At 51.8% G+C, this 22,513-nt stretch overlaps 1 protein-coding gene across 1 annotated transcript in view; it reads left to right on the top strand.

Moving 5' to 3' along the window:
* SLC16A2 (solute carrier family 16 member 2) overlaps positions 1-21,961 on the top strand; it is a 41,860-nt gene extending 19,899 nt beyond the window's left edge. The window contains exons 2-6 of the mRNA XM_054641584.2: positions 7,147-7,291; positions 11,151-11,613; positions 12,023-12,166; positions 13,826-14,054; positions 15,268-21,961. Of these exons, the coding sequence (XP_054497559.2) occupies positions 7,147-7,291; positions 11,151-11,613; positions 12,023-12,166; positions 13,826-14,054; positions 15,268-15,488 (1,202 nt within the window). The 3' untranslated portion in view covers positions 15,489-21,961. The remainder of the gene's footprint in view (positions 1-7,146; positions 7,292-11,150; positions 11,614-12,022; positions 12,167-13,825; positions 14,055-15,267) is intronic.
* Positions 21,962-22,513: the final 552 nt, after the last annotated feature.

The raw sequence follows: 22,513 nt of genomic DNA on the forward strand, positions 1-22,513 counted from the left end.
GTGGTAGGTGAATCATCCCTCAAAAATTGCAAGCCAGAGGCGACGCAGAGAAGAAAAACCTTCCTGGCCTGTGGAGTGCAGTGCTGGGAAGAAAACTCCCGCCTGGGCACATGGTGGGTTTCAGCTGCAGAGCACATGCTGCCTTGTTGCTTTTGGATGGATTTCACAAGAATTTGCTTTTCTGGACCAGCTCTGGAGCCTCCGAGGCTGAGGCTGTGGATGGGGAGGATGTGATGCAGCCCAGAAACCAGCTCTAACGCCATTTTGCTCTAGCCAGGGCTGAGTTTTATGGGTTTGGAATGAAATGGATGCAAAATGTGGCTGGGACCGAATTTCTCTGGGATGTTGAGCGCAGGAACCCCAAGCAAACACTCCGTGCCTGCTGCTTGCCAAGTGAAACCACAGATTTGTCTCCATCCCTACTTAGTGTGGCCACAGGGCAGCTCATTTTGGGACTTTTCTCTCACATAAGCTGAGATCTGTCACTTAGTGGTTACAGGAGGTGGCCTGGGCATCGTCTCTTAAAAGTCCCCTGCGTCCTTGAGGGAGAGGGGAGGCAGAGAGACACAACCAGGAGAGGTGTGGTGGGGTTTTTAAAGCAAAGTACATTCCCAGCCTGCTCTGCTCCAGTGCTCTGTGCTCCCGAACCACTTCAAAATTGGTGTTTTAAAACTCCCCTGTGGCAAAGACTGGATTGGCACTTGCCTGGTCTGATCTCTGGGAAGCTGTTGCCTTATCCATGGCCATGGGATCATGGCACAATGACAGGAGCTTCCACTTCTACAACATTCACATATTTCCTTACCCTCTCCTAATACCACCATGAACAGGGCACTGAAAGGGTCTTTAGCCAGACCTGGCCTTGAATAATTCCTCTGAATAATTCCATTTATTCCAATTTTCAGGCTGTTGTGGAATTGTTTTCAAAAGAGGGGGGGTGGGGGAGAGAGGTCAGCCAAACCTGATAAAGGAGGACTTTGTTCTGAAGCTTTAGGGTATGGTACCAAGCAGGGCTTGCTATACAATTAATGAGTTTAGCTGGCTTTGAGCTGCACGTGATGCACAGTGGCTGCCACCACAATGCCCTGCCACCACCAGCTGCCATCCAGAGAAGTCTGGCTTCAGTTTGGTGCTCTTCAGCCTTAGTCTGGGGTTCTTCAGCATCAGTTTGGTGTTCCCCAGCCTTGGTTTGGGGTTCTTCAGCATCAGTTTGGTGTTCCCCAGCCTTAGTTTGGAGTTCTTCAGCATCAGTTTGGAGGGTCCTCAGTTTGGGCCTCCACAGCTTTGGTTTGGTGCTTCTCAGACTTGGTTTGGTGCTCCCCAGCTTCAGTCTGGGACTTCTCAGCATCATTTTGAGGCTCCTCAGCATCATTTTGGTGTGTCCTGGTGTTGGTTTGGTGCTCCTCACCTTCAGTTTGCTGCTCCTCAATCTCAGATTGGTGCTCCCCAGGTTCAGTTTGATGTTCCCCAGCTTTGGTTTGTGGATCTCAGTTTGGTGGTCTCCAGGTTAATTTGGTGTTCCTTAGGTTGTGTTTGGGATTCCCCAGCTTTGGTCTGGGGTCCTTCATCTTCAGCTTGGGTCTCCATAACTTCATTCTGGGACATTTTGGTGCTCCTCAGCAGGTTCAGTTTCTGCTCCCCAGCTTCAATTTGAAGTTCCCCAGCTTCAGTTTCAAACTCCTCAGCTCCATTTTGCTGCTCTCCAGCTCAGTTTCCCGCCCCACCATGCATCGTGGTGGCTTCCTCAGCTCTGACTTTTGCATCTGCCTTTATTTAAGCCTTGACCATTCATGCCTGGGACCGGCTCAGCCCGCGGGGGGTATTGAGCACATGGGGCTGAGCCGCTGGGAGCGGTTCAGGCTTCACTTTGAGACACAAGGGGATGACGCAAATGGCTCTCCAAGGGCACGAGATGAAACAGCTGCTTGGTTTTCACTCCAGATGTGCCGTGGGAGCCCTGCCGAGGGGGGCACAGCTGCCTACTCCCCCTCAGCCCCCGCCTGGGAAGGGCCACCAGGTTGCCTGGGCTCCCAAAATCGAGCCAGGTAGGGCTGGGCAGGGCTGTGAAGATGCGCGACGAGGTTTGTCACAGCAGCCTGGAACGAGTCAAAAAGTGATTTATTTCTTGTAGGAGAGGTGCAGGAGGCGAATTACCTTTGGCTGCCTCATCTCTCCTCTGAGAAATGCCAGGTGCCTGGGGAAGGTGACCCTGTGTGCATCTTGTCCCCGGCCCCTGTCCCAGCTGCGCGGCGCGAGCGGGAGAAGCCGCGGGAAGCGAGGGAAGACACTTCCTCCAGCGGCGGATCTGAGCTCACCTCCTGGCCCTTGATCCCTCCAGCCCGGGCTATGTGGGTCAGCGGGGAAGCACAGCTGAGAGCGACGTCCCTTCCTCCTCTCTCCCTGGAGATTTGCTTTTAAAGGAACAAATAGGTTTGGCTTCAAGTGCTGCAGTTCTGATTTTTTAATGATGTTTTTTGGAAACAATGAGCTAAATACCAGCTGGGTTTGGATCTGCATCTCAGAGTGGTGAGATTTTCTTCCTTTCTCACCTTCCTGCTCCTACCTTGCTCTGCTCTCAGAAACCTTTTTCTGCTTAGGAAAACGTCAACAACGGGGGAAGTTTGTCATCCTGTCAGATGGTCCTGCTGGAATGAAAGTTGGTCTGGTATCCAGGTGGGACCACCTGGACTGACCCTGAGGGCCCTGCCCACCATGAACACACAGACATGGTGCTCACAGCCCTCAGGGTCCCCTCAGCATCACCAGCCCCACTGCAGGGGGAGCTGAGCCCCCCAACCCCCTCCTCTGCTTCGAGGTCCCCAAGAGCTTTGTCACCCACTGATAGGAGGAGGAGAAGGTGACCAAAGCATTCCCGGTCCCTCCTCCCTTTGGGCACAGCTTGGTGCTCTTGGGCTGGTTGGCAAAGGGGTTGGTGGGCAAATGAGTCACCTCACCAGTTTTCCCTCTGTCCTGAACCCAGGGTGGGTGGTGTTGGGGGAGATGGATCTCCCCAGGTTGGGGGAGATGGATCATCCTGGCCATGCTATTGCAACAGCTGGAAGTGTCCAAGGCCAGCTTAGATGGGACTTGGAGCACCCTGGGATAGTGGAAGGTGTCCCTACCCATGGCAGGGGCCAGAACTAGATGATCTTTAAGGTCCCTTCCAACCCCAACCCTTCTGATTTTATGATTCTGTGATCTCTTACACCATTGCATCACTGTTCCCCTTGGAGAACTTCAACCACTGCATTCCCTGTCCATGTGGAAGGCCACATTGCTTTGGATCATCCACCAGCTTGGCTGCCTTTGTTGTGTCAAGGTGGGAAGGAAGAATTTGTGGAGCTTTAGCTGGAGCTTTCCCCTTTGTGTGAGAGCTGCTGGTGGAATGTTCTCCTTGGTCAACAACTCTGCTCCAGCAATGCAGCACCAGCCCTGCACCGAGCTCTTCCCCTAGCCCAGAGCATCCCTAGGACCACCAGGAAGGTTCCATCAGCTCTGTAGGTGGCTTGGGCTGAGGTGGCAGCTGGGGCTGGGGCTGTCCTCCAGCCCCTGGAGCAGGGTGTGTGCCCTGGGAGGGTCCTGGCTCCTCAGCTCCTTCAATCCCTTCAGGAGGGGCTGCGGTGGGAGCAGGGTGGGATGGACAGCTCTGGGTTTGATGTAACTCCCAGTGCCAAACAGGGTCAGCAGAGAGGTGGCTGTCAGGGAGGGACAACACACCTCGAGTCACCTCTCATATCAGCAACCTCCAAATCAAAAGTCATGTGCATTTCCCCTCACCAAAAGCAGAGTGCTTTCATGCCTTTTGGGTTTTTTCTTTTTGTTTTTTTTTTTTTTTTTTTAATCTAGAAATATGGTTTCTTGAAACATTTTGAGTTTCTCTCAAGACATCTCTTGCATGTCATCTTTCAAGTTGTTTCTGTCAAGACTCCCCTGCTGTCACCAGCCAGGTCCCCCCATGGCACCCATCTCCAAAACCCGGCCCCTACAGCTGGGGCTGGTTGGACTCACAGCACCCTAAAACACAATCAAGTCTTAACCCGATCCCTGTCAAAGTTCTGGCAGCTCCTGAGCTCCTTCCAGCCCCATCCTCAGCTGGATTCTCTCCATAGCTTCTTTTAGGATGTGCCTGATAAGCCTCTGTGCCTCATGTGGGGGCTTGTCTGTGTGTTTCCATATCTCGCCCAGCTTATCAGCCACAGAGGGTGGGAGGTGTGGCCAGGCTGGGAATTAACCACCCCATGCAAACCCTCTGGAAATCAGGAGCAGAAATTCCCCCCCCTTTTTCCACTGTGGCTTTAAACCAAGAGGTAACTTTGCAGGGTTGCAGAAGCTGTAGGAGGGAAGGTGCTGAGCCCTGCCTGGTTTCCACTGGAGGAATGGCTGCCTCTGCCCTTCACATCCAGCAAAGTCCAGGAGAAACTTCAACACCACAGATTGCCCAAAATAAACCCTTCTTTCCCTGGAGTTGATGCAAGGATTGTTCCCAAAGGGGTGGGTTTGGGGCTGGGCTTCATCTGATCTCCATTTCTTTCCCAACCTGTGCTTTTCTGCCATCACCTCCCTCCATCCTTGCCCCAGCCCAGGTGAATGGAGATCACTGGGGATAAAACAGGGGGAAATCTGTGCCCCCCTCTGTTTTGGTGTGAATCACGGCGGGATGGGAGCCGGCACCGAGGCAGTTTTGTGCTGTCCCCAGGTTTTGCCGAGGTTTCCTCCCAGCGCTGGAGCTGGCCCAGCCCTCCCGGCTTCCCGGGGCTTCGCTGGGAAGCGCTGGGAAGACAAAACCCCGCTCTGGAAGTGAGGCTATTGTTCTTACTAATTTTAACTGGATGTTCTTCCCCAAGCCTATTTTTATTCATTGCTTGTGGTAAGCCCTTTCTCTAAGGTAGAGCAATTTGCCACGGGACTCTTTTTTTTTTTTTTCTTTTTTTTTTTTTTGGTGTGTTTACCAATTTTAATTGAGAGATATCTCCTTTTTTACAAACCCAGAGCTGGAGGAGCTTTTTAAGCACCCGTTGCTGAGCCTCCTGCCCTGGGTTTGCTTTGATCTCTGCAGGTGAGTGTGCATTTTTGGGGCCAGAGATTGATCCTGCCTATTTGCATGTAAATCCCCAGGTTATTAAGATCCGAATCTGGCCCTTTAAATTTAATACTCCGCTTTATGCTTTTATTTCCGCGTTTCTTAAAGTAATTTCCAAAAATAACAAACTTCAAACATGACGGGGCCATCTAACGTTTTACTGCCTTGGCTGGAGTAGAAGGAACATTTCTGGAAGTATATTATCCAATTTAACGAGCCTTTCCCATCCTGGCGTGGCTCCCACCCCTCACCCCCTCTCGGAGCTGCTTTGGACGGCTCTTTGGACCCGTGCCACCTAATCCTATTAGAGGGACTTTGGTTACACTGTGCCTTGTGTTTGTAACCAAGAAAATCAGCTGCACAGGGGGGTCCTCTCCCTTCCCCTCTCCCATCTTTTTGCCTGGAGTTGAGATGAGAGCCCAGCCAGTCCCACGAGGTTCCTGCTCAGCCTTTGCTTTTCATTTTATTGCTCCACTCTGCATTTATTAAGGAAGATTTTGAAGTAAATTGGGTACTTGTGAACTTTTATAATTAATTTGGAAGGGTCAGCTCTTCCCAGCCTGGGGAGGGCTTCTTTGTGTGGTCCTTTTGTGAAAGGCAGAGGTTGGAGAGGCTGTTCTATAGCTGGGATTTGCTTTTAATAGGGACCTGGCTATTTTTTGAAGATCTCACGGCTCTGGAAAGATCATGAGGGTGTTTTTATGCAGGGATGTGATGAAAAGGTTTGCAGAGCCCTTGGCTTGGGTGAAAAAAAAACCAACACAAACCTAAAAAAGGGATAAAAAAAGGTAAAAGGACCACATGTCCTGGGGCTGTGCTTGGCAAACCAGAGCCAGCACCTGGAGCTTGGAGATGCTCCAGGAGGTCCCCCCACTTTGGTGCCAGGTAGGGCTGGGAGCCCCTTGTCCCTCTGTCCATCCCACTCGGCCCCACACACCACCCAGGGGACCTCTTGCTTCTCCTCAGAGCTGTTAGAACTGAAATTCTTTTCCTTACCACATTGCTTTTCTTGAAATCCAGCATTTCCTCCACAAAATAGTCACATAAACCTTTAAAAGGAGAAGTGGAGGGCAGGGAGAAGACGGTGGACGAGAGGAAATGGCCTCAAGTTGTGCCAGGAGAGGTTTAGGTTTGATATTAGGAAAAATTTCTTCACTAAAAGGCTGGTCAAGCACTGGCCCAGGCTGCTCAGGGCAGTGATGAAATCATTGTCCCTAAGGGAATTAAAAACCATGTGGATGTGGCACTTGGGAACATGGGTTAGTGCTGGGCTTGGCAGTGCTGGGGGAATGGTTGGACTTGAGGAACTTAAAAGGCTTTTCTAACCTTAGAAATTCTATGATGGGCAAAAAAAAAAAAAAATCTGTGAATAATTAACATTTCTGGGAAAAAAAGACAGACAGACAGTGGTTTTCTCTAGAGTAGACTGGAAGGAGACAGGGCATGATGGTCCCACTTGGGCATTGCCTGGCAAGGTCAGGGGTGGAATTTAACCTGGGATAAACATGTGTCTCCATCAGCTCAGCTGCAATGAGAATCCTCACTGGCTGTGGGGAGAGGGGAAGGTGAGCAGTGCTGACCCTGGGGAGTGAGGGAGGGGTGGGTGATGTGCTCCCTGGGAATGCAGGGCTGTAGCTCAGGACAGAAACCTCTCCCTAGCCAAAACTGGGGAGCAAAGGGCTTGGAGGAGCTCAGGGGGCTTTTGGCTGTGGAGATTCCTGGTGGAAGTGCTGTCAGTGGGGCATCTTCCCATGTGAAGCCAAGGTTGCTTGGAATGAGCGTTGAAACTTGGTGCCTTCCCTGGGACACAGTAACCCAGCAGAGAGGAATACAAGGAAAACCTGTCCATACTCCATCATCGGGCCCCATCTGTGGTGCCACCAGGTCTCTGTCTCATTTATGAGTTGCACTGTTAATTAACAGCAATTAGCATGGCTAATTAACTGTGTGATGGGGCTGCTTCTCTGCCAAGACACCTCCAAAGCTGTGCTTGGTCCCTGGTTGATTCCCCCTGCCCCTGTTGGGTGTCCCACCCTGACCATCACCTTTCTCCTCTCTCTCCCCAGCATGGGTCGGCTCCCTGGCCATGGGGATGATTTTTTTCTGCTCTCCCATCGTCAGCATCTTCACCGACCGCATCGGCTGCAGGACCACGGCGGCCATGGGGGCCACCATCGCCTTCATCGGGCTCCTCTCCAGCTCCTTCACCAAGTAAGGCTGTGGAGGGCACACCCAGCTCCTTGGAGAGCTCCTCTTGCTCCCTGTTCCCTGCAATCCCCCTGCCAACACACTGCTGCTGCCTCTGGGGGCAAAGCAGGTGGTGCCCATCAGCATCAGAGATGCCCTGGCATCCCTACAGCCCACGTGTGCTCAGCCTGTTCCCCTCCAAACTGAACCTTGTGTCATTAGGTAAAAAGAGAGCAAATGTTACCCAAGCTAGAGACTGTATTTTTGGGGATTTCAGCACTCAGATCTCTCATTTGATCTTTAAAACATCAGGAAAAGTTGGTGTGCCTCTCACGGGCAGCTCCAGAGAGGCACTCACAGAGAAAACTGTTCAACCTTTGCAACCATTTTCACATTTGGTGCTGAAAGTAAATTAATGCTTAAAATAATATTTGGTGGATTACGCCTAAGAGGGAGTTTCTGTGCAGGGCAGACAGGGAGGGGAAGGCAGACAGGGTTTGGAGCAGTTTGTGGTGTTCCTGCCCTGGCTCGTGTGTCTGTGGCAGTGCAGGGCCACTGCTGCTCCTTGTTTTCCATGCCTGATCCCATGCCATGAATTTCTGCTGGCAGGCACTGGCCAATGGCAGGTGTACCCTGTGTGTCTTTCCAGCCCAGAAATCGGGGTTGGCATCATTGTGGGAGCAAAAAGAGGTCACCTCTGGGGTAGTTTATGTGACACTTATTAAACACAGTCTCCGAGGCTCCATGGAGACACCTCCAAAGCAGCATTTGCCCCACTTTTTCTGAATAAAAACATTGCTTTGGGTTGGATTTCAGTTAAAATCAATATTGTTTTAATTAAAATGCTTCAAGAGTGGATTTTTAAAGCAAATACACACCAGTTTTCCAGAGGACGACTTGCCTGTGCTGTGCTCCTCCTGGTCAGTGAGACCCTTGTGCTCATCCCAGCCCTGTTTCCCTGGATCCCCAAGTCCTCATCTGTGGGATCCCCCATCATGCTGGGAGTGGGATCAGTTCTGATCCCCAGGCAACCCCCCCAGGACTGTGGCCAATTACAGATGGGATTTTTGGGTTTCTAAAACCATCTTGGACATTGGTGTCTGCAGCTTCCTCCTCAGGTGCCACCCTTTGTGTTTCTAAATATAATGGCAAAAGGTGCAGTGGATCCTGGGGGAAGCTGTGCCCTGGCATGCAGATCACAGGAGCTTCCCATGGAATCCTGCTTTCCTTCCAATCAATAAAGCTTGGACTTTTTTGCCCTCTCTATTGTAAAATGCTTGTTCAAAGAAAAAGGGCTCGTGGGACCACACCACTGCCAGGGGCTTGTTGTGTTGGGCTTCAAAAAAAACAAAACACCAAAATCAAACAGTACAGGCAGAGAGGAATATCTTTTCCAGGAGAGCTACAGGACTGAAATCCCCATTTCCTGCCTCTCACTCTCGGACCACATTCCTCTGGCTGCCTGTTAAGGGAGAAAGGAGCCCCTTTGCAGCTGGAGCAGAGCGAGGGGAGCTGCGAGGGCAGAGCGAGCGCGGGGCCGGGGCAGAGCAGGGAGCCTGTGGGATTTGGCAGCGCTCCACCCGGGTGGCGAAGGCTGCTCCTGAAATTCAGGGCTTGTGGCTCCAGCTCTCCCAGAACAATGGAGAAGCTTTTTCTTGGTCCCTCCTGCCAAGTCCCTCCACCACAGCTGGAGATCGTTCCCCTGTCACATCATTCCCCTGTTGCAGAGGGACACAGAATGGCTTTGGTGGGCTCAGGCAGAGCTGGATCAAAGCTCACCCCCATCTTTATCTCCTAGTTTCTCTAAAATGGGTTTATTTGGTCCAAATGGAGGAGCAGCAGTTCCCAGCACAGCACTGAGCTGCTCCAAAAGCCCTGTGAGCCACCAAGACTGGCAAGACCCCAGTGCTCGGCTCAGTGCCTCTTGTCTCAAAATATTGGGAATTTTGTAAGGAAACCACTCTTGTCCCAAAATATTGGGAATTTTGTAAGGAAACCACTAAAGAAACCAAATATGCTGAAAAGCAAAGCTCTGGGGAAGGCTGGATGGGGTCAGTGTGAGGCTTTTCCTCTCTGCTGCCTTGCTCTGAGGTGTCTCCTGCACTCGGAACCAGCTCAAGCCACCAGAGACCTTGTGTGCTCTCAAAAAAGAGAAATCCCAGTTAAGGCTTTAGCTTCCCTCCAGTTTAAGGGGGTTGGTTTAGCATGAGGAATGGGAGATGATGGCCAGCTCAGCAGGGCTGTCTTCACATGTCCCCAGTGCCCTCCCAGCCCTCCTCCCCTGCACAAAGTGTTCTGTAGGGAGGATTGGGTCCCTCTTCATCTGCTTCTCCTTCCACTCCACAATTTCTGCCCAGTTACTCTTGCACAGAGGAATCCCCCAAACTTCTGCCAGCAAGGATAAACCAGGGCTGTCCCCAGCCCTGGAAGCAGGGAGAAGACCTCCTTGTCCCAGGAGAAACAATTATCCATTGTCAACCTCACAATCCGAGGGGACGATGCCGCCCTTCCCACAGGACAGCTGCTGGCTGATTCCCAGTAAGCAGGCTGGGAAATCCTGGCTCTTCAAGAGCATGGCTGAAAGGAGCCCCTGCTCATGCAGGGCTGTCTGAGCATCACTGGGGAGCAGATGGGAGCTGTGGCATTTGTCTCCACTTCCCCGACACATCAGCTGAGCTGTGGCACCAGCACTGCCGTGACCAGGCCGGGGCTGGTGCGTGGGAGGTCGGGCACGGCCCACCAGGCCCAGCTGCTTGCCTGGCTCCCACAGAGGGGGCTTCTGATGTGGTTTTGCTCTGGACTGGATGGAAATTGCCTTTCATGACAGTCATTTGTCTCGGCGCCGTCAGGCACGGCAACCGTGTTCTGCTTTCTGCTTGGCAGGCTGGAGGGATGAGCGTGTAATGGAAGGCATGATGTGCTTGTAAAGGTTTTCCCAACTCCCAGCTGCTCTGGGAGATGTGGGCTGCTGTCTCCTCACTTGCTTTGGGAGCAGCACTCAGTCTTGCTCCGAGGGTTGGAGCACAAACCTTGCTTGTACAACACCATGAGCTGCCCAAAGTTTTCCTCACACTTTCCCCCCAGGCAGTAACCCATGGCAGACCTTTGCAGCTGGATGGATTGCATGGGAATGAAGAAAAAAATTCCTTCATCTGGAGAGAAACACAACAGGTTGTTTGTACTGCCTAAATCCAGGCTCCTTTGTCAGCTGCCTCTGTTGGGAAAATTGGGCTGGAAACTGGGAGGCAGCTCCTTCCAAGAGCTTTCAGCACTCTCCATCTGCTCTGTAGAGCAGCCACTTCACTCCCTCTTTGAGTGCAGCCACCAATGTAAGGTACAAATGAGATCTATTAAATGTCTAATTAAAGCTCCCAGAGGAGCTTAAAGAAGAACTTAATTAACCAGCCTGGAGCCTGGGCAGAAACACCACATTTCCTTCCTGCGTGCCTAATAACCAGCAGGGTTGGTGCCTTCTGCTTCCAAACACTGGGTGGAGAATGTTTTCAGTTAGTCCTTTCAGTGGAAAAATTAAAAGGAATCCTAGCTAAAAATATCCCACCATCCCTACCTTAGAAAATCTTGTTTGCTGTAATTGAATAACCATTGAAGTAAGGTCAGCTTCCCAAGGAGGCCAGGTTGGCTGCTGCCTTCTCCTGGTGGCAGAAAGCACTTCCCAGCTCCACTTCATTTTGCTGCAGATTTCATGTGCCAGCTGTTAGGTGAGGATTATCCTGGTTTTGGTGGGGGATAAGCTCCTCAAGGCCAGCCTGTCTGTGCAGTACCTGCGGTGTGTGACACCCAGGCCTGTGCAGCGCCATGGGGGAGGAGGAGGAAGCTCCCTCACCTCTGCCTCACATCCCCACTCCCATGTGTGTTCTTCCAGGTCCCTGGAGGTCCGTTATTTCACATATGGGATCCTCTTTGGCTGTGGCAGCTCCTTCGCCTTCCAGCCCTCGCTGGTCATCCTCGGCCACTACTTCAAGCGCCGCCTGGGCCTGGCCAACGGCATCGTGGCCGGGGGCAGCTGCCTCATCTCCGTGCCGCTCCCCTTCTTCCTCAAGATGGTTGGGGGTGCCATCGGGCTGGCACACACTTTTCAAGTACTCAGTGCCTTAATGCTCATCCAGATCTTCTTGTCCATGACCTACCGGCCCATCCTGACGCCTTCTTGTGACTCTCAGCACGACGGGCACGACAAGCTGGGCAGCCGGAGCGTGAGGCAGCAGTGCTGGGCCCAGACCCGCAAGTATTTCAACCTGAGGGTTTTCCGGAGAAAGACCTATAGGATTTGGGCCTTTGGGATCGCTACTGCTGTCCTGGGATACCTCGTACCTTACATGAACCTGGTGAGAGCCCTGGCTGGGGCTGGAAGGGGAGGGAGGTCCCTTTGCCCAGAGTGAGGAGGAGGTGGAAAGGTGGGGATGGGCAGTAGGGGCAGAGGCACCAAAAGCCTCGAAGCCAAGAAACTGGTGCACATCCTGTAAACAGAAATAGTGATGGATATAGTTTTGTGTGCCCTCTCTGTGCCCTCTGTGCCAGGGTCACTTCCCAGCGCTCCTAAGGACCAGCACCAGTAGCAGGAGAAGAAGGGCCTGCTGGGTTTGGGGTGGATGGAGCGCAGGTCAGTGTGGACACGAGGGTCACACAACCACCCCAAATCCATGAGCCCTCTGCAGGAAATCCCATCCATTTGGGGAAATGAGAGTGATCAATGTACTACAGCTTCATGTCCTTGTGTCCTTCCCTCCATCCTAGGTCAAATACGTGGAGAAGCGATTTCAGGAAACCAAAAAGGACTGGATCCTCCTGGTTTGCCTCGGGGCCATGTCGGGGCTGGGGCGCTTGGTTTCGGGCCGCATCGGCGACTGCATTCCCGGGCTGAAGAAGATTTACCTGCAGGTACGGTGTGATTTACCTGCAGGTACAGTGTGATTTACCTACAGGTATGGTGTGATTTACCTACAGGTACAGTGTGATTTACCTGCAGGTATGGTGTGATTTACCTGCAGATATGGTGTGATTTACCTGCAGGTATGGTGTGATTTACCTGCAGATATGGTGTGATTTACCTACAGATATGGTGTGATTTACCTGCAGGTATGGTGTGTTTTACCTACAGGTACAGTGTGATTTACCTGCAGGTATGGTGTGATTTACCTACAGGTACAGTGTGATTTACCTGCAGGTACGGTGTGATTTACCTGCAGATATGGTGTGATTTACCTGCAGGTATGGTGTGTTTTACCTACAGGTACAGTGTGATTTACCTGCAGGTACAGTGTGATTTACCTACAGGTACAGTGTGATTTACCTGCAGGTACAGTGTGATTTACCTGCAGGTACAGTGTGATTTGCCTGCAGGTATGGTGTGATTTACCTGCAGGTATGGTGTGATTTGCCTGCAGGTACAGTGTGATTTACCTACAGGTATGGTGTGATTTGCCTGCAGGTATGGTGTGATTTGCCTGCAGGTACGGTGTGATTTACCTGCAGGTACAGTGTGATTTACCTACAGGTATGGTGTGATTTGCCTGCAGGTATGGTGTGATTTGCCTACAGGTACAGTGTGATTTACCTGCAGGTACAGTGTGATTTACCTACAGGTATGGTGTGATTTGCCTGCAGGTACGGTGTGATTTACCTGCAGGTACAGTGTGATTTACCTACAGGTACAGTGTGATTTGCCTGCAGGTACGGTGTGATTTATCTACAGGTATGGTGTGATTTACCTGCAGGTATAATGTGATTTACCTACAGGTATGGTGTGATTTACCTGCAGGTATGGTGTAATTTGCCTGCAGGTATGGTGTGATTTGCCTGCAGGTATGGTGTAATTTGCCTGCAGGTACAGTGTGATTTACCTGCAGGTACAGTGTGATTTACCTGCAGGTATAATGTGATTTACCTACAGGTATGGTGTGATTTACCTGCAGGTATGGTGTGATTTACCTGCAGGTATGGTGTGATTTACCTGCAGGTACAGTGTGATTTGCCTGCACATATAGTGTGATTTACCTGCAGGTACAGTGTGATTTGCCTGCACATATAGTGTGATTTACCTGCAGGTATGGTGTGTCCAGCCCTCCATGGAGGTGCTGGCCAACCACAGTGGGGCAGGGATGGCATCTCTACATTGGTGTCCACATTCTGCTTAATAACTGTCAATCACAAAGCCTTTAATCACAACCATTGTCTGCTGTGAGGGAAGAAAATTGACTACAGAAATGTGTAAGAGGAGTTACATACTTGACCCCAGGGATCGGTGTCTGTTCAGCAATCAAACTCCATGGTAGCCACTCTTCCCAAACTACCGACACCCTTTAACCTCCTTGTGGTTTTTGAAGAACAAACTGCTGAAATCTAGCAGCTAATCCAGCAGTTAATCCTTCTTAACCCTTCTTAAAAGGTTATTCTTAAGGGTCTCTCCGAGACAGGAGCAGCGGCTGGATGGCTTTGCTGGGTCCAGGGGAGGGAGCAGTGACATTGACCTGTTCAGTGCCATCTCCATGACTCTTCCTGCTGCCCACCCCTCTCTCATGCCCACTTCTGTTCCCCCAGGTTGCGTCCTTCATGCTGTTGGGCCTCCTGTGCATGATGATCCCCCAGTGCCGAGGCTTCGAGGGCGTCATTGTCATCTGCCTCTTCCTTGGCCTCTGTGATGGCTTCTTCACCACCATCATGGCCCCCATTGCCTTCGAGCTGGTGGGGCCCATGCAGGCGTCCCAGGCCATAGGGTACCTCATGGGGCTGATGGCCGTGCCCATGACTGCAGGCACGCCCATTGCAGGTGGGTAACACCACGGGGCTGCACCAGGACCCTGCGGGTGGGAGGGACGTGGTGGTGGCAGCCTTCATCCGTGGTGGTGTTTTGGTGTGAGGACGGAAGCACTGGTTTGAGTTTTCTGGTTTATCAGATCACGTGGGGGTTGAGGAATGGGGGTGGCATCACTTCATGCCATGTCCTGTGGCATCTCAGGGCTTTTCTCAAGATGGTCATTGTGGGAACAGTGAGCCAAGGTCATGTTAAGCCAAGATTTCTGCTTGCAGCTGAGCTAAAAATTGGCAGATAATAATTTTCTAGGAGTCGTTTTAGATGGAATTGAAGTTAGAGATGGAGACACCTGAGCCTCCACAGGACCTGGGTCTGTGTTCCAGCACAGCAATGACCTCAATGTCCTTACAGCGAGGGCTTTGCCAGAGCTGCCCCTGGGCAGCAGGACCTCTGCATCAGCAGCACTAAGCCAAAGCTGGATAAGCACCTCCGATCTCTCTGCTTCCGGCAGCAAAGTTCACTCCAACGCCCTCGGGATGGAACATGGGGCTCACAGACCTTCACTGGGAGGGTGCTGCACCAGGACCCCCTGAGTAGGGCTTGCTGGGTGAGGGAGCCCTTTGCTTCAGCTTAATCCCCAGGGAAGCATCCACTCAGGAGGGATTTTCTAGAGCTGATCAATGGCCATGTGTTATTCTCCAAGGATGCCTGGCTGTGTTGGAACTTGCCAGACAAATGTAGAACCTGGTTGGGTTTTAAAGGCTTGGCTATTGTTTGTAACTGGCAGCGTGTATTTCACAGATGGAGATAAAACATCCATCAGGGCAGGGCTTCCAAATGGAGACAATCAGCAGAGGAACAGCCCCTGCCCACTTTCCCATTGCCTCCTGGCTGGCAAGCCTCTGGGAAGAGGTGTTGGGTTTAACACGTCTCAGCTTGCATTTGGGATTGTCTGGGACGTGGACGGTTGTGTCCTGTTCTGGAGAAACAGGAAGGACGGCTGAGGCTTTCCTTCTCCACTCCCTTGGTACACAGTGTTGGCTGCACACATCCCTTAATCCAGGGCGTAAAAACTCCAAGAAATGCAAACGGAAAAAAAAGATTATTTTAAAAACCCAAATCTCCCCAGATCTGATGGGTGACGCAAGCTGCACTCGAAGGAGGGAACAAGCAGGTCATTAGACTAACGAGCTCATTAGGCTCTAACGTCATCTCTCTTCTCTTCCAGGATACCTCAATGATTATTTTGGGAATTACGACGCGGCCTTTTACTTTGCGGGGGTGCCGCCCATCATCGGCGGCCTGGTGCTCTCCGTGGTGCCGCTGGTCCACCAGAGGATGCTGAAGAAGCAGCGCCTGGATTCTGGCAAAGACAAGATGCTGGTGTCGGAGGCCGTGGTGAACGGGGAGCTGCTGCCAGGCTGCCCAGCCTCTGAAGCACACATGTGACACCACTCCTGGCTCTCCAGGACACCAGCAGCCTCTCCATAGCCCCAGCACAGGCCCTTTCCCAGACGGACCGAAATTCCCAGTGATCGCAGATGCACTATGTTTGTAAAGGAGAAAACACCAACATTTCTCATTTCTTCTAGTTAAAGGCTTTTAACTAGCAGAAATGCTCTTTTTTTTTTTTTTTTTTTTTTTTTGGGACAGTTTTGATTTCAAAGCCACCTTTTTTTTTTTACCCCTAACCATTTTTGTAAGGAGAACTCTCACCAGGATTCAAACTTGATTGAGCTCCCGCTCCTCTCCCGGTTTTCTAAACGTCACGACAGAGGTTTACAGCTAATAAATGCCTTTTCCAAGCAGGCCACGGATGGAACTTGTTGAACCTTGCAGCTGTCCATCCTCCTCCAGTGTCACTCGGGTGTCACATCCAAGTGAGAGAGCTCCCACCCCATCCAGCACCTGGGGCTGTTTTGGAGCCAGAGATCCGAAGGAGGAAACGCTGCTTTAGTCTGATGCACAAACCAAATAAATGTCAGCGAGTCCCGCTTTCATCTTCCTCTTTCCTCCTTTCCCGCTGCTCTCCCACACCCCCAGGGAGCTGCAGCTGGGATGACAGGGAGCTCAGCTGGCTCCAGCCCTCGGAGTCACACGGGAGCACACCCTTCCTGCAAAATATGCCTTAAAAACGCGTGGATGAGACCAGCAGGTCCCTTGGTCACTTTCCACCTCCGTTTTCCCACCCAGCAATTAATGATTGGGCTTTTGAGCTGCAAAAGAGAGGGGCAGCTCCTTGCACAGCCCACAGTGCCCGGCTCTGTGGGGCCAAATCCATGGGATCACCACCAAAAAGGGCACTTTGGTGGCTTTGGGGCACACGGGGGTGGGACAGAGGCCCTGTGTCAGCTCCACACTGGGAGGTGGATTCTCTGCTGGGCTCAGGGGCACCCACAGGTGTGGGGATGTTGCTGGCTCAGGGCACGAGGTGCCTCTGCTGTTTTTGGGGGCCAGTTGTGTATTATGCAGCAATAAGCACGAGCCAGTATTGGTGGGGAATCCCAGTTTTCCAAAGGGTTTGACAGCCCCAGTAGCGTTTAACTTGTAGCCTGTGTGTTGTCACTGAGCTGGTGCAGGGTCAGTGCTGATCTGGGGGGAGAGGGAGAGAGTGCAAGGAAATCACACAGCCAGTGGGTACCCACCACACTGAGTGGCAGCAGAGCTCATCCCCAGCTTGGGCAGGAATCCATCATTGCCCACAGAAAATTGTAGAAATTCAAATTGCCCAGAGAAGCTGTGACTGCCCCATCCCTGGAATTGCTCCAGGCCAGGTTGGGCAGGGCTGGGAGCAACCTGGGATAGTGGAAGGTGTCCCTGCCCATGGCAAGGGGCTGGAATGAGAAAGCTGTAAGGTCCATTCCAACTCAAACCATTCCATGATTCTATGATCATCTCCAGGGATTGCTAATGAGCTTGGCTAATGAGTGAGAAGGGAAGTTCTCCTGCCCTGGTGGGTCCCTGTATGAACAAGGAGCCAGCTGGGACTGGGGTACCTTTTCCTGGGAGAGAGCAAGAAACAAAACTCACATTCACCCTGACTGCAGACCCATCCTTCATCAGATTTTCATTTTGTTCACCTGACAGTAAAATCTCAGATGTCTGAAGAGGGACGTGTGTTGTGGGAATCATCCCTTGGTCTCCGGGCAAGTGTGGGGTTTGTAACACCAGGACAAGTCTTTGCTGTGGAAATCTGGGCTCAGTGGAGGCCCCTCCCACAGGCAGCAGTGGGACTTTTGTACATAATAGGCTCAGGACCCTGCATGTCCCTCTGGCCCTGTTTTTAACCCCTGTTGGCTGATGCATTGTAAGGTCTTGTGGTCTCGTGGCCCTTCTGTCCCCATGCGAGCTGGAAAATTACCTGGTGTGTTGTGATGTGTCTGTTTATGATATAAAATGAGATGTCTACTTGTCTCTTTCTTGGATACACTTTTCCATGGCTGTTCTCACCCTTCATGGCCTGTGTTGCATCCTCTGCTGTGGCTCTGCTGAGCCATCACTGAGTTTTGGGAGCCATGGGAGGCAGATGAAGCTGCAGGAGGAGGCAGGGCCTGAACCACCTAACCCTGGCTCCAGCTGGGATCTGCCAGACTTAGCCTAGGGCAGGGCATTAATCTGGTGCTTTTTGGGTGGGAGCCTTGGAAGTGGGGCAGCTTCAAAGCCCTCTAACAGCTGAAGGAAATAAAAAGCTCCTCATTGTAACTCCTTCTGTGAGTTTTGGGGCATTAATTCGCATTGGAATTTGATGAAGCTCATTAAATCATACTTTGGACCTTAATGCCCCCCAAAGGAGAGATTATGAGAGGTTTAAATTCCAGAAGTGGCTTCTTCAGAGCAAGCAGAGCATGAGCAGAGCTGTCTCCAAACCCCATCTGGGGCTGAGGGAGAGGCTGCACAGCAGAGCCCACTGATGGCTGCACCCAGACCTTGTGTGGCAAAGCCTCCCTGGCTCCAAGGGTGATTTTATGGTTCAAATCCCACATTCCTACAGAATTCCACTTGCCTTAACTGCCCCATATGCCTGCAAAGGCCCTGGGAGGTGCCTGCATTCAGTGCAAGGGTGCTAAGGCCTGCAGTGGCAGCAGAGCAGCTGTGTCAGCCCAGGAGGGGTGCTGGTACCCCCATCTACCCCCTCTACATTGTGATCTTTCCCCATGGCTTTTATTATTGACCCTCTAGGAGATTTGGAGTGAGGAGGGGCTTTCTTGGCCACCCCAGCTGGGTCAGAGGAGGGAGCCCCTCATCCTATCCCAGACCCATGTCTGTTGCCAGCCTCCCAAAACCACACTCAGTGTCTTTGTCTGGTCACAGTCCTGCCCTTGGTGGGCACAAGGACAAATTCTGCAGGTTTGGACAACAGCCATGAAAGGTCTCCTGATCAGCAAACACAGATGGGAATGGGAAGGACAAAGGTTGGAGCAGTGTCAACAAGCAGGGAGTATCTGGGGCTTGTTTGTCAGATTGCTACTGCTGCTGCTGTGGGTCTCATTTGGCCCTTTTGAACACCAGGCAGTTTTCAGGAATTTCTGCATGTGAGAGGTGGGATTGTGAGCAGGGAGGGGTTGTGTTGTCCTGCTCTCCAAACATCTGCTCAGCCTCTGGTGCTCTGGTGCTGTGATGCCAATGGGTCCCTAACTGCTGCAAAATCCTTCATCCCAAAGCTCCCCCTGCTCCATCAGGGTCATCCTGTCCTAGCCCAGCACATCCCCATCCCCTTTGGGGCTGCCTTTTACTCAGTTTTCTGACTAAACCCCAACCTTCTCCCTGCCCTGGAGTGCCAGGCTGTGATTCCTGCCCCTCTCCCTGCTCTGGGAAGGGAAGGGAAGGGGGAGCCCAGCACTCAGGCTCAGCCAGATTTGGGAGCCAGCAAGGAAGGGGGGTGGGCTGAGCCCCTTGGGTGGGAAGGGGTGGAAGGGAGGGCAGGGCCCCACTGCAGCCCGTGGCTGGGCTGTCTGCAGGGTGCAGAGCCTTGTGTAAGTGTGCAGGGAGCACAGGACATGTCCCAGCAGCGCCTGCTCGGGGCTGGGCTGGGGCTGCCTCTTAAATCTTTACCTTAAGGGTGTTCAAAACCAACTTCTTGTCTTTTCTTCTTCTTCTTTTTTTTTTTTTTTCTTTTTTCTTTTATTATGGTTCTACCGCAGAGTGAGGCATCGGGTTTAACTCCTCTGGCTCTGGCTGGGGGATGGAAGGGGACAGCTGAGCTGGAAGGGCTCCCAGGATGGTTGTGTTTGTGATGGGAAGGGTAGGAGGGCTTTGGGAGCTGTCTGGGAAGTGCCATGATTCATGGCTTAGTGCTTTTTTCAGTTTTGGAACAATATGCAGGAGCTGCTTCACTGCAGCTTGCCCTGCCCTGAGGTCCTGCAGCCAGGCAAACACAAGTTTCATAGTCACAGAGCTTAAATTTATCAAATTCTGGCCTCTCTCCAGCTGGGGTTGAGGTTTCCTAACATTTCTCTGCTGTGGGAGCTGTGGGGAGGCCACATCCTAATTGCCAGCCAAGCAGAGGGCTTTTGCAGGTCTGCTGTGGTACCGTGGGGTTTGCAGACCCCCAATTTCAGGAGGTTTTGGCTCTGCCTCCCACCATGGTGGTGCTTTGGGGCTGCCACTCAAGGAGCTTCATCACCCCTGGGCTGAGCTGCCTGGAGGAGCCAGCAGGGTGGTGGCCAGCAGCTGGGCAAGGACATTCCTGCCCTCCCCTCCCTGGCAGTGCCCTGGCAATGCTCTGCATGGCAGCAGAGGCTCCCTTTGGTACGTGGGTGCCAGGAGCAGTTTGCTCTGGGCAGCCAGATTTGGTGCTGAGGATCTCACCTGCTCTGGGCTTGAACCCTGGCTGACACTTGCATCTCTAAGTGGCCACGTAATCCTCACCTGGGTGAAGGTGAACTCGGATCAAATCCTCTGAATGCAGGGGGACAGATCCAGCTGAGACTTTTGCTGTCTCTCCATTCTTCACTGCAAACTATTCCTGGCTTTTGTGTGCTCCTGCACCCCACAGTTTTGTTTGGGGTCGCTTTGATTATTTTAGCTTCAATTACTTCCAAGCTGGCAGAGTCTGCTTCTCCTTTTCCAGCTGGAAGCAGAAAATTGGAATGACTTTGAAAGCCAAGGCAAGCAGAGCAGCTCCTTCCCTCCACCTTTATGCCACCAAATGTGGACTTGAGCTCTTTTGGGTGATTACAAGCACCCTTGTAACCTTTGGGGACAATGATGTGGTTGACAAGTGCTCCTTCAATCTGAGTAACACCAGGCAAGGAACTGGCCCAGAGAGGGGCTCCATGGGCAAGTAACAAGCCAAAATAAAGCTGTTTCCTTTCTTTTTGAGAGCCCTTGGCAGGAAAGCAAACACAGAGGTGGATGGAGCTCTGAAAGGGCTTTGGTCTCCGGGGGTGAGCCTGTGCCATTGCTCCAGGTCCTTTTTCTGCTGGCACAGCCTCTCTGTGGACTTAAGCCCTGGTGGCAGGGAGGTTATCACTGGCCTTTGGTGGCACCACTGGCACAGCCCCTCTCGGGGGGGTTGTACTTTTATTTTTGCAAATATTTTGCTGTGCCCTCAGTGCTCCTCTCAAGGCCAGACCCTGTGAGTGTCCCCACGTCCCCTCTTCCCCTGAACCTCGGTGATGAAACCCTACAGGTGCAGGGCTGGGATCCACCTTCCCAGCCAAGAGGAAGGACACAAAATCCCTCCTGTTTCCTGCAAAACGTGGCTCTAGAGGAGGCTTTGTAGCTCCAAAGTTTCTCCTCTTTTTGTACCCTACTCCCCAAGGCTCTCCCTGCACCACCTCTGCCCACCCTGCAAGCTCAGCCCCTGCTGTAGCTTTAGAGACAAGACTTAGGGGCTGTTTCACCGAGGAATTCAGCTCTTTTTCTTGTCCTTTTTGTAGATTTTTATCGTGCTGTGTGAGATGAGTTGTTTACTGGAGCAGGTTTCTGCACTGAGGTGATGCTCCCCCTCAGGTGGGCCATGGCCAAGCTGCCTGAGCCCGGCTGGATTTGGCTGCCAAGCGTGTCCAACCCAATTCTTTCAGAAAGAACTCGGCTTCCCCAGGCCTGAACTTTCCCAGCAGATCCTGTTTCAGGCATCTAAACCCGTTAGAGCCAGAGGCAGGATTTTTCTGGGGAGACTGAGGGCAATTAGGAAATTACCCTGCTCCCCCTCCCCTGCCCTGGGATCCAGCAGGATGAAGCCAAATATTTGTTTTCGGATGGGTGGATTTTGGAGCTGGCTCCACATGAGAGCACCGGGGCGGAGGCTTGAATTTTGGCCCTTTTGGGTAATTGTTTTTGAAGCAGGACCTCCAAGCTTGCTGCCATCACCCTGCTCAGCAGATTCCAAAGCCAGGCCCTGTCACAGCTGGCATTTGCTCCGTTGTTGATGGAAAACAGTCTGCCCATGGGTTCCTGGGGTGGGATGCACCCTCCCCGTGTCTGTACACATTAGAAAGACTCAATAAAAGGCTGCAGCACCGTTGGTAGCTTTGCAATCCCATTTTCTTCTGCTGTGCTCCGGGCTCTGGAGCAGCAGGAACTGTGTGTGGCTCTGAAATTGGTCCTGGGAGGTGCCCAGGCCTGCTGGGCACCCTGGGCTGAGCAGCAGAGCCAGTGGTCAAAAAGCAGCTGCCCAATTCAATGCTGAAATCAGATCCTGAAGCTTAAAATTATTACTTTTTTCTTTTCTTTTTGTTTTTTGACATCTGTTCCTTGTAAGTGATTTATATAATCCCTCAAAATTTTGTATCTGGAAGTAAAGTGAATGTGTCTCTTAAAAGTATGCCTATCCTTTCAAAATGTGAATTTCTGATTGTTGGAATAAAAAAAAATAAAAAAAGAAAGAAACCTACCCCATATTAGCACATGTTTGTAATTAATGTTTTATGAATGTTGTTTAAAAGATTTGTGTAGAATAAACCAGTTTAAAAAGAAAAGGGATTTGTTCCTGTGTTTTGCCAGGTCTCTCCTCATGGCTGGTCATGGTTCCCAGATGCTGCCAGCTCTCCAGAGGGGCTGGAGAGGCAAGGGTTTATCCTGGGAATTATTTTTATTGAGTGTTTGGCACCTTGAGGAAAGGCTGAGCCAAAGTGCTGGAACCCAGTGGGGGAGATGTTCCCATGAGCTGGTCAAGGGTGACTGCTGGAAGTGGATGGTCCTTGTCCCACTGAGGCATTTAGAGTTAATAATGATTTTAAAATCCACCCTGAGAACATCTGGGTGCCCAGAGGGTGCCCAGGATGAGCCTGGAGCCTCCTGGATGTTTTCCATTCTCCTGGGGGCAGCTTTGGGTCTGGATTTTACCCCCCAGCATCTCCAGGGGCTGCAGCCCCTTCACTCCCTGGGGACTCTCACACAGCCCCAGCACCAGGGCTGCTTTTAAGTGTCATTAATATTATTTCTTCTTTCATGCACTTGGCAGTGGGTGAGGGGCACGATGAGGCCTTCCAGGTTCCTCCTGGTCACAAGAGAATTAATCATTTTTGTCT

The sequence above is a fragment of the Agelaius phoeniceus genome, chromosome 14 (genome assembly GCF_051311805.1).
Source record: "Agelaius phoeniceus isolate bAgePho1 chromosome 14, bAgePho1.hap1, whole genome shotgun sequence".
NCBI lineage: Eukaryota > Metazoa > Chordata > Aves > Passeriformes > Icteridae > Agelaius > Agelaius phoeniceus.